Raw genomic sequence first — 16,498 nt, 5'->3', positions numbered from 1 at the left:
TAAAAACGGATTTTATTGAAGGCAGCTATTTGAATGTTCTATTCTATGATGTACTAGTGTGAAGATGATCAACACCTGCTTCTACATCGCTGCCTGTTTAGCCCCGCCCACCGGTTTGCACATGTAGTGTTTATGAGATGTGTTGAATAAATTGGATCCGAGTCATGTCGCACCACACAAGTGTGAGTAACTGTTTTTATTACATTACGTGGCATCACTATGGCTTTGTCTTTTATTACAGATCGTTTGATATGTATTAATGCATTTTTAAACTAAGTCACAGCAGCGTCCATCTATGAAGGAAGTAGGCTGTCAAACACACACAACTGTTCATAGCAGTGTGCGTTACTTCTGAGGCTACAGTCCGCCACACTAAACAGAGTGTTCTGATGAGGGGGGTCAAAACAGGACAGAAAATAGCATATTTCTTCTAAATTATAATGTTTTTTGATGTACAAGTCTTGATAACATTATAAGTGGGCTTCAGAGAACAGTATCAAATAAAAAAGGTAGTTCATGAACCCTTTAAGTAACTAAATGTTCTTTAGGGTTTTCATTTTTTTTTGTTACCAATGAATTTACATCTTTTTTTGGTAGTTGTTCACAGGGGGTGCCTTTATGGTTTCCGGGACCCCCTGAACATCATATTGACTCCGGCCCCCCGTGAATGTGTTCATTTGAGCTCATCATTATATTTATTATGAAGTGTGTCTTCCTCTCTTTAATGAGACTCGTTAGGCCATTTGTCCTCAGTTCAGGGGGTACATTTTCTCTGATTAAACTGTCAGTAGTAGTATTTATAAATTCATAATGCAAATATTCATAATATAAGTCCCAAAGGGATGTTTCATAAAAATGATATCATTTTCACTCTTTGTATGGCAGAACTGAAGTAGAATCAGTTCCCTATGTGCTGCAAATGGAGTTGGACATTTCTGGGGTTGTCCCACGTTAAAATCATAATGTTGATAAATACAAATAAAATGTACAAAAACTTTAACTTTTTTCAACAAGGCCTGTAAAAAATGTACTCACTACAACTTAAAAACTTAAGTCCAGTTGCTGCCATCCCATTAGTCCAGGGATGGGCAACTTCGGTCCTGGAGAGCAACTGTCCTGCAGAGTTTAGCTCCAACCCAAATCAAACACCGGAACCAGCGAATCAAGGTCTTCAAGATCAGTAGAAAGCTACAGGCAGGTGTGTTTGATTAGGGTTGGAGCTAAACTCTGCAGGACAGTGGCCCTCCAGGACCGAAGTTGCCCTACCCTGCATTAGTCTATATAATCAAATTGGTTCAACAAGTCATTTCAACTTAAATGATATTAAACTGACCTTATTCAGATGAAGTTGAAATTGGTTAGATTATTTATTTATTTTGAAATTATTTTGTTAAAGTAATGGAAAACCTGTTACTATAGCATGTTGTACTACATTTTACAATGTAGCTACTAAGGGAACATATATCATTTTAATTTAGTTTAACTTTATATAGTAAAATAACTAAAACTGAAATGAAATTTAATTAATAATAACTATATAGACATATAAAAAAAATAGCCTATTAAATATAAAATAAGACAAAAGCAGAATGAGACACAACAAAAGTACGAGTTTGACAGTAATTTTGTGTTATTGTCCGTTTTAGTCATAATAATATTAGCAGATAACCCTCATTCATCTTACAGTAGGCTGCTATAGGCTCATTTTCTCTCTCTCTCTTTTTTCAGAATCAGAACCGAACCCCGTTAGCGATTTCATGTTAGTATCTATCAGTAAAAGATCATTTGATCTTTATTTTATTTTTTTATTTTTTTTTATATTGCAAAACTTGTAGAAACGTACAAGAACAGGGAAACGAGACATGAATATATTCCTACAAAAAATAAAAAATAAAAATCATAAAAATAAGTACAGAAAAGAATATTCTGGATTTGCGTACATCAAATTATGGCATTATCTATACAGAAAAGTGCAAAAATAAAATGACATCATTCTAGAAAAGTTGTCATAGTGCATCAAAAAAAATAGTTACTCTTTTTGTTATTTGTTTGTCCAAGAGATGAAACAAGAAAATCTAATTCAGAGAGAAAAAGGGGGAAAGACAAAAGAAATTTAAGAGATTTTTGCTTATGAATGAAGAATTTTGCATTCAATATAAGAAAATTAACAACATATTCAGGAGATAATAGCTTTGGATTTTCATAATAAAAAATAACATCTTTGAGGACGAAGGTATGGATCACATTTGTAAGGTTAGAAACATAGGTGCTTAAGTTACCCCACAATCAAAAATAAATGGGCTGCTGTTTCCTCAACAAAACCACAAAACGAGCAAGACCCATCAGAATATTTAGAAATAGACAAATTAACGGGATACATTTTATGAAGGATTTTATAAAGAATCTCTTTAACTTTGTTAGATATACAAAATTTACTAAAATTGACCAGGCCTTTCTCCAATTTATATTTGCTGTAAAGGAACCCCTAGATTTTCCCTCTCGGAGTAGGTAATCTTTCTCTTTGTCTGAAATGTTTTGCGAATATGTCTGTTATTGCATTCCCGATCTAAAATATTAACACCACCCAAACATAAAGCCGGATGATCTCTTGGTCGGTGACATCACCAGCCACAGTAGCATCCGAGAGCACGCGCTGTGGGTTGCCATGGTAACCTCTGATGATGATCGCTCTGTTCACACACCAATTAACTAATTTACGCTCTAATGTACATATAGGCTACTAATTATGAATCATAAGCAGAGAGGCGTTGGTGTGTCGATATGTGTACACGCTGACGAGCCTCGATCGTCTATAATTAAGAGCGTTGTCTCCCTCTCGTGGTTATAAAAGGGAAATGCACAAGTAACCCAATTACACTAGAATAGAATAGAATAGAATAGAATAGAATAGAATAGAATAGAATAGAATAGAATAGAATTAGCTTTTATTCGCCAAGTGTGCGCAAACACATGAGGAATTTGATACATGAATTCGTACTTAGCTATATATATGACATGGGAACAAGAAAAACATTTAAATAATTAAAGCTAAGGAAAAAAGTAGAAAAAAATATGTATTATTATATATATTTATTAGTATTTCCATATATTACTTATGTGTGTGTGTATATATATATATATATATATATATATATATTATATATATATATATATATAATACATTTATTTATTTATTTCATATATTAGTTATGATTATTATTATTATTGTTGTTGTTTATTAATAATTATAAATATTTAATGTAATGATGGCAGGCGCTTTAGCAGACGTTCCAGTTAGAACCAAAAATATACACTTATTAACACTTTTTTTCTCATTTAAATAGTATCCTTTTTTCTATAGCAGATTTCAGAAATAACTATTTTCACTAATATATTTGTTTTCACTAAAAAAATAGTGTTGAAAAAATTTCAACCCAAAACTGATAGTAAATTGCCCAATTGATTACAAAGAAATGGCAAGTAACACACTGAATTTAACATTACATTTTTCAGTGAAACATGCAGAATTCTTTGTTTTATTTACAACATCGAAAAAGTTTTTCATACTGCACGTCACACAGAAACTGGCAACAGATATTTTTCACACACAACACAGACCATAAACACTAGAAATAAACAGTTAGTGTGGATTGCTTATGTTCACAGTGAACATGAGCTCCAGCTTTTGTCCAGTACGTTACATTACATTAACCCCAGGATCTCTTCAGTGCTGTGGGAAAAAGCCTTGGCTGGTTGCCTAGTGACCAGCATTCACAATAGAGACATCATATACATGAGCTGACTTCACACACAAGCACAAATAAGCTCACAACTTCAGCGGTAACTGGAAGCTCTTTAAAGCACTTTCAGGAAAGACCAGGCGAGAGTTTCTTGCCACTATAAGAATCTCAACTACTAAACATCACACCGAATCAATAACCATCTTCATATGCATTCATTGAAGCTATGAATAATCTTATTTTATCTTTAGAAGAAGGACCGTTTCCCAGATGTGTGACTCTCTGATGCAAGCAATAATGGGACCCGAATACACTCTCTACTGGTTTTTGTGTGTGGTGGTATAGTGGTTAATGCTTAATTTAATTTAATTTAATTTAATTTAATTTAATTTAATTTAATTTAATTTTATTTTATTTTATTTTATTTTATATATTAATTATATATTAATCTTACAGACTTGGCTTCTGTTTTTTATAGGAATGAATGTTAATGCTAAAATATATTAAAACAGAATAATAAATATTACAGGTTTTACTGTATCATTTAAGCAAATAAATGCATCCCAGGAGATTTAAAAAAACTTTTTTTTTAATAACATTCTAAAAATATGAATAAATATTTTAATAAAAAATCCTAAATTAACCAACTAATTAATTAATTTATAATATTTAATATATGTATTTTATGATACTCTCAATAATATATTTGATAAAACTAGTGAATAAATAATAATAAATATTGTAAATAATAAATATAATAGTAAATTAATAAGATGTCAAATGTTTGGTTGAAAATTAATACTTTTTACTTATAAAAAACATTATTATTAAATAGAAGAGACCATTAGAATACATAAATATGAATATTAAGGAGACATACATGATCTTCTACTTAATATTTATGTATTCAGATATATTTTCTTCTAACTAAGAATTGTTTTAAATAATACAATTTATATAATTTGTCATGTATATTCTATTAAATATTTAAAGTAGTCCTGTCAAATGATTAATCGTGATTAATCGCATCCAAAATAAAAGTTTTTGTTTACATTATATATGTATATTTACTGTGTATATTTATTATGTATATATAAATACACATACATACAGTATATAACATATTTACATGTTTATACATTTATATATTCATATTCTTATATTTTATATTATATATAAATATATTTAATATATAAACATAACATATTTTTCTTAAATATACATGCATGTGTTTGTATTTATTTATATATACATAATAAATATACACTGTATACACACATTATGTAAACAAAAACTTTTATTTTGGATGCGATTAATCGTTTGACAGCATCTACAATTGTCTTTAAATATATAAATAAATTTAAATATATAATAAAGGCAATTGACTTTTAATTATTAATTATGTTTTTAGTTATATTATTATTTATTTTATATAATTTTAATTATACAGTATGCTTACAGTTGACCAATGAAGAGTTTGTACTGTACGATTGTTTAGTTTTTGGAGCTGAAGGATCTGTCTGATGTCTTCTTCTGTCTAATCATTCCCTCAGACGTGAGACAGTCACACATTAAACCGTCACTGAATCCTCGGGGGTTTGAGATCGCCCAACCCACTGAATTTAGACACAGACAAAAAGATCAAAGGTCCAAAACTCCAGCTATTATTTCAGCACAATAACATCTGGGCCTCCATTTGTCTGTTCGTCTCAATTGTTTTCTATCTTTTAAAAACAAAACAAAAAAAACAACAGTCTGTGAATAGAAAATGATTCACGCTTTACCAAAATACACATAAACCTCACGGCCTTGGCCCAGCTAGACGCATCTCTGGGAATGTGTTCAACAAATCCGCAGCGATTCGAAATAGGTTTGATTGCATTTCGATGATAAAATCACACACGCACATCCTCACACACGGGGGGGCTTGGGTCAAATCTGCTTTTTTTCCTTTAAATTTGCTTTGCAGAACATGAGAGGGGCAGAGTGTGTTATGTTAGGCATTGCTACACTAAGTGCTCTGTTGAGAGGGGACTCGCATTCAGCCGGGGAGAAAATAATGAGACAGTGAGAGCGACAGAGCATCAGAATGATAGAAAAAGAGAAATAGTGTCTCTCCTCTGAGAGTACAGCGTGAGAGCAGGTCAGGATCTGACGAGCCAGAGACAAAAGACTCGTGCAAAACTTTGGGATTTACTCACAAAATACAACACGAGAGAAAGAAAACATGTCAGAAACGGACTCTAGAAAAAAGGGCTTCACCAAAGGCAGAAGTGCCACTTTCAGCATCGACGGCTTCAGCTTCACCATTGGTAAGAAACTAACAGATGACAGAATCAGGGTTTGATGGAAATGCATCACGGCTGCAGATGTACAGTAGAGTCAGTTGTTTTGTGCATCGGTGCTTATACAAACAGATGTGTTGATTTCAGGATGTGATGTGTGATTTCTGAAAAGAATCTTTCGGGTGAGCACAACTCCACGGTGCCATAGCAACCAGAGTAAAATGCATCTGACCACACACACACACACACACACAACACAATCAAACACAAACCTACTCAGAGGAAACTATTGTTTTTGCATGGCGTATAAGATTTAATGAATTCTCATTTGAGTATCGGCTTTGTCTCCCTTGATGTTTCTTTTGCGGTTCTTCTACAGTAAGACAACAATACATACAGAAGCCTAAAATAAATGTGAATTGTAGCCTGTAAATCTAATTTGAATGTAGGGAATAATTTGAAGAGAAATATTTGAGTTCATATCGAGACTTTAGAGCACAGTGTGCTTTATCTTGTTGATGTAAAAAAAAAGAAGATGTAAATGTATGCATTACTGTTACTATTGCTTATACTTAGACATTTATTCAAATCTCTAACACCAAGTCAGTGTTAGGCATCAATTACATATTATTTATTCGTATTTTATATGAACTTTTTATATATTTATATTTTCAGTATTAATTTTTGCAATCTTATATGCATTTTTATTACGTTTTGTTTCTATTTAGTTTTATTTCAATTTTTTTATTTTATAAATTATTTTTATTTTAGTTTATTTTATTTTTCAGTAAATCTGGTGCTTTGACTTCAGGTTATTTCAGTTAGTTGCCAAGGCAAATTTTAGTTGTAATCTTAAATTCACTTACATAAAGTTTTTAACTGTTTTAGTTCATGATTGATAACTGACTTTTCATTTCAGACTTCAGAGCACAGTTTGAGACATTGCTGAGATAGCTTTAGAGGAGATGAGTCAAGTCAAGTCACCTTTATTTATATAGCGCTTTTAACAATACAGATTGTGTCAAAGCACTTAACAGTATCAAACTGGAGGATAGAGTGTCAGTAATGTATAATAATAAGATTAAACACTCAATTTTCAGTTAAAGGCATTTCATTATTGAATTCAGTGATGTCATTGTCTAGCTCAGTTTAGTTTAAATAGTATCTGTGAAATCAAATTGACGATAACCGCTAGAAATCAAGTGTCCCCAACTGAGCGAGCCAGAGGCGACAGCGGCAAGGAACCAAAACTCCCTCTGTGACAGAATGGAGAAAAAAACCTTGGGAGAAACCAGGCTCAGTCGGGGGGCCAGTTCCCCTCTGGCCAGGATATTATTGTTTATTTATTGTTGAATTATTGATTTAATTAAAATTTTAAATGTATAAATGTATTATATTTCTATTTTTATATTGTTGCAATATCGAACAATAATAATATTATGTAGTTAGGTATTTTATTATATTTTTAGTTATTTAGTTTTATTTTTATTTTTATTGTATTTTTAGTCGAGGTCTTCACTGGGGATATGTCCCCGGGGCTCATCCAGTGTCCGGCCTCCGCCGACGACCGCAGACATCATCTCCTGCCGCCGATCCACCATCTGATACGGATATTAGCATAGACGCCTTTCTTCTTACGATGTAACAAGTACATCATGTGTTATGAGGAGTGGTCCTGGTTCCGGTTGATCTAATTAATGCAGCCTAACAATCCTTTAATGGATTTGAATAATAGAAGTGTATTAGTGTATTATGTGTAAACCATGTTAAAGAAATGTGTCTTTAATCTAGATTTAAACTGACAGAGTGTGTCTGCCTCCTGAACAGTGTTAGGTAGATTGTTCCAGAGTTTGGGTGCTAAATAGGAAAAGGATCTTAATTTAGCAGTAAGTTATTCATCATCCAGTTTTTTATATCGACTATGCATTCCGTTAGTTTCTCAATTTGGTGTGTTTCACCAGGCCGTGAAGAAATATAGAGCTGAGTATCATCAGCATAACAGTGAAATCTAACACCATGTCTCCTGATAATATCTCCCAAGGGTAACATGTAAAGCGTGAAAAGTAACGGCCCTAGTACTGAGCCTTGAGGTACTCCGTACTGCACTTGTGATCGATATGATACCTCTTCATTCACTGCTACGAACTGATGGCGGTCAGATAAGAATGATTTGAACCATGCTAAGGCACTTACACTAATGCCAACAAAGTGTTCTAGTCTATTTAAAAGAATGTTGTGGTCGATAGTGTCGAACGCAGCTCTAAGATCCAGTAGAACTAAAGAGTGTTTTTCTCAACAGTGAGAGTCAGAATAGCAAGAAGCTTGAACATAAGTCTCAGTTTGTTCTCCATTTAATGTTATTGCTGTCTAGGAGAAACCACTGAGATATTAAAGAATAATCTAAAAGTGATTATTGCAAGGATATAGTGATCCAGCATCTATTACATAGCTTATTAGAATACTCATACTTATTTATTTTATTTATTTTATTTAACCTTTATTTATCCAGGTAAACTGTTTGAGAATCACTTCTCATTTACAAACATTTTTTTAAATATATTTTTAAAGTATTTCTGTTTAGCTTTATTTTGTTTTTATTTCAGTTTTATAGTTAGAAATTTTAGCGCTTAAACTTAATTCCATTAGTTGCCAACTCTTTTTTTTTTGTAAATTATTAATATAATTAATATTTGTATTTTAACCATTTAATTTCCCTTGACCCAGGCAACTAGTTCCATTACAGTTGCACTAGTTTCATGTCTTCCTTTTCACATAATTCCATCTCAAATCAATATTTCATGTCCATGAGCTGCACATCATCTCATTATCTCAAAATAAACTCTTCGTGTCTGGATCCTGATCACCTTGTCAGGGTTTATTTTGAGATAATGAACATCTGACTGCACATTTTTCCATACTTAGACACATCGTCCTGTTGATCGGCCGTTTTTTCTGAGAAACACACTCCCACGTGGAAGGACAGCGGTCAGGAAAGGTGTTATGATGGAAACATCAGAGGTGTGAGATGCTTTTTTTACTGTCTGTCTCGATGCATTTATAGAAGGAAGCTCCTTGTATGCAAAACTGTTTATTTAACCAGTGCACTGTAGATAAACTAGCTGATCATTTTACAAGATCACAGCAGGGAATCTCACATCATAATTAGCTTTACAGCTTTTTCAAACATCTGCCGGTCGTCATGGTTACGCAGCCCAGCAATCAATTGCTCAGTGTGCTTTGAGCTTATTGCGTGTGACGTGTTGTCAATCAGGTCCAGTGGAGCGTGACAACGAGCCACTGTTAACTTAATGATGATTGGCTAAAGCAGCGTGACCACTTCCTCTCCGCCCTCTGTGTCACTCTGGGGGCTTTTAATGGGTTGCGTGCTGGAGAAACATAGTGTGCGTGTGTGTGTTTTGGTCTCGATGCAAAATGTCATGACTCTTAATGGGGGTGTCGTGTGGTGTTTTACTCCACTAATGCATGTTATGATTTTTCCCAGCTCGAACAACGTATGCGCTCGAAAGGAGATCTCATCGACTGGTTTTGTTTTCCTGACTCTGCCTGCTAATGCGAGATACATTTAATGCACAGAAGCAGCTCTCACAACTTCAACTTTGAACCTGCCTCTGCACTGACTAGATTTACACACACATAATGCACCGACTGAACTCTTGTTGGTGTAATAAGATGCAAATGCATGCATTATTGGTACTATTGCTTATACTTGGAGTTAGAGGTTTACTCAAATCACTAACCCCAAGTCAGTGTTATTATTTTAGTATTATTTATATAGTTTTTTTCATTATAGTATTTATTAATATAATATCTTGAACAAGCTTTTTTATGTTTTCGATTTTTAGTTTTAGTAATTTTGTTATGTACTTTTGATTGTTTTTTTAAATAATGTTTTTCTATTTTAATATATATTTTATATTATTATTTGTTTTTACTTAATTTTTTTCAGTTTTATTTTTTAGTAATCTTGGTATCTCAACCATAAAATATAAACATATAAAATATCAACTATTAAAATATAAATATTAGATGAATAACTTTAAAAAGCAATTAACTAAAACCATAAAAATGTCATTATTTTAAATAAACATTACAATTTTTAAAAACTAAAATGTAAACATAAAACATAAAAAAAACAAACATTTTATTAGTACTAAAATAAGTAAAACTAAAATTTAAAAATACAAAACCACACAACAAAATTACTAAAACTTGAAAATTAAATAAAAAAAAAAAAGAAAAATAGATATTAGGTGAATAGCTTTTTTTTAACTATTCATCTAATACTTTATATATCTTTTTAAATTAGGCCTACAGAAAATATTTTGACAGTTTTAGGTTTATATAATGATAACAACACTACCCCAGATATTAGATTCCTATATTTAACCAGGAAAAGACTCACTGAGATTAAACTCTCTTTTCCAGGAGTGTCCTGGCCAAGATAGGCAGCCGAGTTTGCATATACAAATAAAAACACTTTACACTTTGCTTTGCAACTCATCCCACACAGTTTGGCCTGTGATGGATAAAAAAATCAAATTGGACGGCATGATCGGATTTTTGATTTTTGTGGATTATTTAAATAACTAAAAAAAAAAACCTTAGACTTACATAGAGGCTTTTTTTGACTTCTAACCCCAACTAGCCTCCCAGAACACCGTAGCAACCCACGTAAGATGCAAAAAACACCTCCATCTGGAAAAGCAGTTTGTTATTCTAAATGAAAAATAAGTCTGTTTGCCCTATCTCAGTATAGCATCTCCGAAGACTTTCTTGTGGATCATGCTGATTTTCTCTGCCTTTTTTGTTCTTGTTCTTCTGTTATTTTCTACTAGAAGTGACTCACAGTACACTAACAACATCCTTCCAGTTCCCTACTGACCAAGAGCAATTTCAAATCCTAATGAAAGGCTAATATAACAGCGGCTGAAGTCGTTTTAAAGCAGCCTTCCACGCTTTTCCAGCAGCTCGCTTCATTATATTCACATTATGCAAAAAGACACATAAAAATAAAAATATCTTTAATGATGCATCTTACTAAGCCTCTGAAAAAAGCTTTTGAAAAAAGGTATTTTATGTTTTTTAGAGACACACATACAGAGAAATGGCAGCATATAACTCAGTCTCTCTCTGTTTTTCTCTGTAGTAGCTAATGAGGATGGGGACACCAACAGCAGGCCCCTGGCGAGATTTGCACGTAAGTATGTGTTTTTTTGTTTTTTTTTCACACTGCCCTACCTACATTTCATTTTTGTATAAATCTACATCTTGTTTCAAAAGGGAAGGGCTGAAATGTAGTACAAAGAGCAAATTTGTAATTACATTTATTCATACAACAGATGCTTTTATTCTGCAAAGTTCATTAGTTAGAAAGCATGGACACATCGTTACCAGAGCTGGAATCTTCATCTTGTGGTTGTAAGATCTTTCTAGACCACATAAACTTGAGAGATGAGAGATCCAGAGACAAATCCACAATTTATTACTTTTACAAAAACTGAATATCTCAACCAGTCTTTAGACCCCACAGATTCTCTGAAACTTTTTATGTAATCTTACTTTCTGTTCATCAACATATTCTTATTTTTAACTTCTAATATTAATTTTGGAATACTTACAGCAGTAAAACGTAATTACCTCTATCTATAAGTAAAAGAAACAAAAAATAAATAAGTAAATTATATATAAACAACTTCTCATTTTTGTTTAGTTTTGAAGTACTAAAATAACTAAAGTAAAACTTAATAAAGACATAAAAAAAAAAAAAAAAGACAAAACACAACAAAATGCTAAAATTATATCCAATAAAAAAATCCAATAAAAAATAGTAAGAAAAACTATAATGGTATATTGATGCTAACATAACACTAGTGAAAACTTGAATATTTTACATTATGAATTCAGCAATGAATCTGTCATGCAGGCCTTGGTCTGGGACTAATTTTATTCACTCCAATATTGATGTTTTTTTAACAGGCATTACACTTTACATGGGCATGCCACTAGATGGCAGCATCTATCAAGATACTCGAGGCATAATTTAGGCATAATACTGGATCCAAGTTTTTCAAAGGTGGCATATAGATTACATCTGAATAACAACGTTATGAGTGCATGAACTCATGATGATAATGATAAGGATATGCACAGGCTTGGTGGGAGCAAGTCAATGTAATTTACTATGAATTAACAACTGAGCCATTAGAATCTCAAGAGGAGGCTTTAAGTACATTTTCAGTCTTATCATTTTGTAATTTTGTCTGCTTGTGTCATTACCGTTATTTTGAATCATAACACTGCAAAAAAAAAAAAAAAGGAATGGGAATGGCTTAAAATATAAAAATTTCATAATACATTTTCAAGTGTTTTGATTAAAAAATGCTTTCAAATCAGCAAACCATTTGCATATTTGAAAACGTTTTGTGTGCACAGTGGGTGCAAAAAATAAATCATAAAATATTATTGTGTAACAAAAAAATAGGTAATGGATTCATGTATTATAGGTTGTCATATTGTGGTACGAATGGGATTTGTTCATTGCTAATATATGTGTGCAAAGTGGATGCAAAAATACAATTTGTGTGGTTTAATTTTTCTTTTAAATTTGCCAAAATATTTGCAGCATATCTGTGTGTGCATATTAAGGGAGTACAAATAAAGCAAATAAATAAATAAAATGTTGTAGTGCAATAAAATATGAAAGAAAATAAATAAATTGAGATTGAATATACTAATAGTAATATTTGCAATATTATTGAAGGGGAAATGGGGGCAAGGGGGATCATAGATGATCATATTGTGGCAGACACAGATATACAGTGTTGTTTTTTCGTAGATATATATACTGAAAAAGTAGAGTGACAGCTTGTCCCTGGTACTATTATGAACACTATAGGGGTAAAAAAGTACAAAGGTGTCCCTTTGAGGTTACTGCTCCAGTGACAAGCTGTAGTACCCCTAAAAATACAATTTTTCATATATTTATTTTGAGTGTGAATGGGATTTGTTCATTGTTTATCAAAGTAAGTCTTTCTTTGACTCTGATTCATCTTGTTTCCAGGCTCAAAGTCTCAGAGCGCACTATGGAACACACTCACTGCTGGGACGTGCAAGGAGGAGAAGGTCAAAGTTCAGAGGGATGTTCCAGACGATCCACGCAGAATAGAAGAGATCCTGGCGGATGAGCTTCCCTCTACAGATGTCCCAGAAGCAACAGAGAAAACTGCTGTCAGGTTCATCTCTCTCCTTTAATTATAGTTTCTTATAGGAGTTATAGCTCCTTTAGAGGTCATGTGATCACTGACAGGAAAGACTGATCTGGGAACAGCATCCTGAGGAATGCTTTCTCAGTTATATTTCCAATTATCAACTTTGTTTCAAAAGTTACTTATATTGGGATCTGACTTTTGATCACATACTTTGGTTTTGAGATCTCTTCTCAAATCTAGAGGGGACACGTGAGATTACTGGAGTCTTTTTCACAGGAGAAACATATTAGGACCTCCTGTTCAGACAGAAGTACTCGCTTTAATCTCATTTCTGTCTAGGAGGATCTCATCTTTCTGGGAAGGATTGTTTGTCATGAGGCTTTTTAAGATGTAAAAAGTTTATGCATTGTTTTTTCATGGTGTAGACAATTGGGGGTCAAACAGGGTCACTAGATAAGCAGTTTTACAGTTGTAAATCAAGTATTAACAACATAAGAGAGAACATTTTTCAGTAATGTTCATTCGTCGCTTTTGTTTTGGTTTGTATTACACGTGAACCACAACCTGAAGGTGGACATTTTTTACAATGAAAAGGCCTTTTGCTTGCTTAATAAAAGTATAAACTGAAGACATGTAGTCAATTGTGTACATTAGTTTTTTCTGTAACGTTTTGACCATGTTAATAAATTGGAGGCCTTAGAAATTTGTGTAGCCTATCAAATATGAAGGTTAAATTCTCTCTGGTCTAATTTGTGGAAGTAAAATGCTTTTGATAAGCAAATTCCTTCATTCCTGCATAAATTTCTTTCAAGTAGCATCCCATATTCATTTCTGCAAAACCAATGCATTTTATACTTTTCATTCTTTTTGCTTTGGTTTTGCTACCAACATGCAAGGAATGGCTGCATGTTAGGTTTTAGTCGTAAAACCAAAAGGCCAAAAACAGGAATGAAAAAGTGAAGCAAACATGTCTTCATTTGGAGTTTTCTCCTCTTAGCTACAGTGGAAACCAGCTGTCTCTAATACTCAAGGTGCTCGCATTGATAACCAAATGCACTTCTGTGCAGAACTAAATACAATGTGAAGAGAAGAACATAGAATCAGACTGTTAGCACTTCAGTTTCTTTACAAGGTGTCTATTGAATGTGCACTGAACTGTTTTATAGTCGAATTACTTTGAACGGAGAAGAAATAATTTTTTTTAAAAGCTGTATTTTTGGGATTTAAAGGGATAGTTCATCCAAAAATGAAAATTCTGTCATCATGTACTCACCCTCAAGTAGTTCCAAACCTGTATGAATGTCTTTGTTCTGCCGGACACAAAGGAAGTTATTTTGAAGAAAGTTTGTAACCAGACTGCACCATTGACTTCCATAGTAGGACAAAAAAATACTATGGAAGTCAAAGGTGCCCCAGAACTGCTCTGTTTCCCACATTTCCCACAAATGATGGGTGAACTATCTCTTTAAGATGAGTTAGTTGATATACAGTAGGTTTGACTAATCAATGGAGGAAGGGGTTGTTTTTAAAAGACCTCAGTTTGTAGTACGCCACTAGTGGAGAACGATATGTGGAGTGTGGAGAGAAATGTGTGGGTTTGAGACACACAGTGGCATGCGAAAGTTTGGGAACCCCTTGCAGAATCTGTGAAAATGTGGATAATTTTACCAAAATAAGAGAGATCATACAAAATGCATGTTATTTTTTATTTAGTACTGTCCTGAGTAAGATATTTTCCATAAAAGATGTTTACATATAGTCCACAAGACAAAAAAATAGCTGAAATTATTAAAATAACCACATTCAAAAGTTTGGGAACCCTTGGTTCTTAATACTGTGTGTGGTTACCTGGATGATCTACGACTGTTTTTTTGTTTTGTGATGGTTGTTCATGAGTCCCTTGTTTGTTCTGAACAGTTAAACTGAGCACTGTTCTTCAGAAAAATCCTCCAGGTCCTGCAGAATCTTCAGTTTTCCAGCATCTTTTGCATATTTGAACCCTTTCCAGCAGTAACTGTATGATTTTGAGATCCACCTTTTCACGCTGCGGATGATTGAGGGACTCAAACACAACAATTAAAAAAGGTTCAAACATTCACTGATGCTCCTGAAGGAAACACGATGCATTAAGAGCCAGGGGGGTGAAAACTTTTGAACAGGATGAAGATGTCCAAATTTTTCTTATTTTGTTGAAATATCATATTTTTCCATTTAGTACTGCCCTTCTGACGCGACAGAAGATACTTGCATGTTTCCTGGAAGACAAATGAAGTACAATTTACCTTGATCTTCAAATTCAAAAAGTTTTCACATTTTCACATTTATCGCATCAGATTTCAATAGCAGTTTCATGCGAAGGTGAAATAGTTCCCCTTGCAGATTTCATTAATGTTCAAGGTGTCACATGTATTCACCAAACTGACAACAGAAAGCTGCTTTGATTTGAAAGTGAACTGTGCTTTATATATCGCTACATTATTGACAAGAGACAATGAACCTTTTATTCCTTTGAAATTTAAAACTTTAGTCTAGAAAAGACTGAATGACACGTGAAGTAACCAGTCACCTGACAAAGGCAAAAACAGAGCTTTACAATACTTTGAATCAGTTGAACCAAGTGCTTTGAAATATGATTCACTGTTTATAAAGCATTTGACATGCCACCTGCTGGATAAAACAAGGTAAATGCAGATAAAAATGATCTGGGATCAGGTAAAACCTGTATAGACACTGGTTCATGGGCTCACAGAGTGGAGGACCATTGAAATGGCTAAATATTTTGAAACAGTTATGACAAAGACTTTTTACAGAACTCATGTGACTTTGGAATCACTGCTTTGAAACAAATGATTCACAAACATTTCAAAGCTTCACAAAGCAGTGTTTTTAAATGCCCATCACTGCTTATCACAATTAAATTTGCTTTGTGACCTTTGTGCTTTGTAAATCTGAAAACACAGATGAGAGAACATGGGTGTAAAATGATTGCAGATTCAATCCTCTAAACATGCAAAAAGCATAAGTGGCTTTATAAACTCTACATTATAAAATTTCCTGACAAAACGCTTTAAATTAAATGTCATATCAGAAGAATCCTCATTGACTTGAGCGTGTCTTCAATAACTATTATAATGATGCTTCTTTTAAGTATGTCCTCGTTAGAGTGAGTGGCTTTTGATTATTTTCATGAAATATTCGTTATGATGCGCTCTGACAGAGTTGTCACCCTTAAAATGATTGTTAT

General features: G+C 33.1%; 1 protein-coding gene across 1 annotated transcript in view; it reads left to right on the top strand.

The window, feature by feature from the left end:
- The window catches only part of LOC306845772 (dual specificity calcium/calmodulin-dependent 3',5'-cyclic nucleotide phosphodiesterase 1A-like), a gene marked incomplete at both ends in the record, with an annotated part of 80,178 nt that overhangs the window by 2,894 nt on the left and 60,786 nt on the right, over window positions 1-16,498 (top strand). The window contains 2 exons of the mRNA XM_079378749.1: window positions 11,193-11,243; window positions 13,107-13,278. Coding sequence (XP_079234875.1) covers window positions 11,193-11,243; window positions 13,107-13,278 — 223 coding nt within the window. The remainder of the gene's footprint in view (window positions 1-11,192; window positions 11,244-13,106; window positions 13,279-16,498) is intronic.

Source organism: Barbus barbus, assembly GCF_936440315.1.
Source record: "Barbus barbus genome assembly, chromosome: 26".
Taxonomy (NCBI): Eukaryota; Metazoa; Chordata; class Actinopteri; order Cypriniformes; family Cyprinidae; genus Barbus; species Barbus barbus.
Note: the sequence above shows the minus strand (reverse complement) of the source record. Positions and strands in the feature narration are given on the sequence as shown.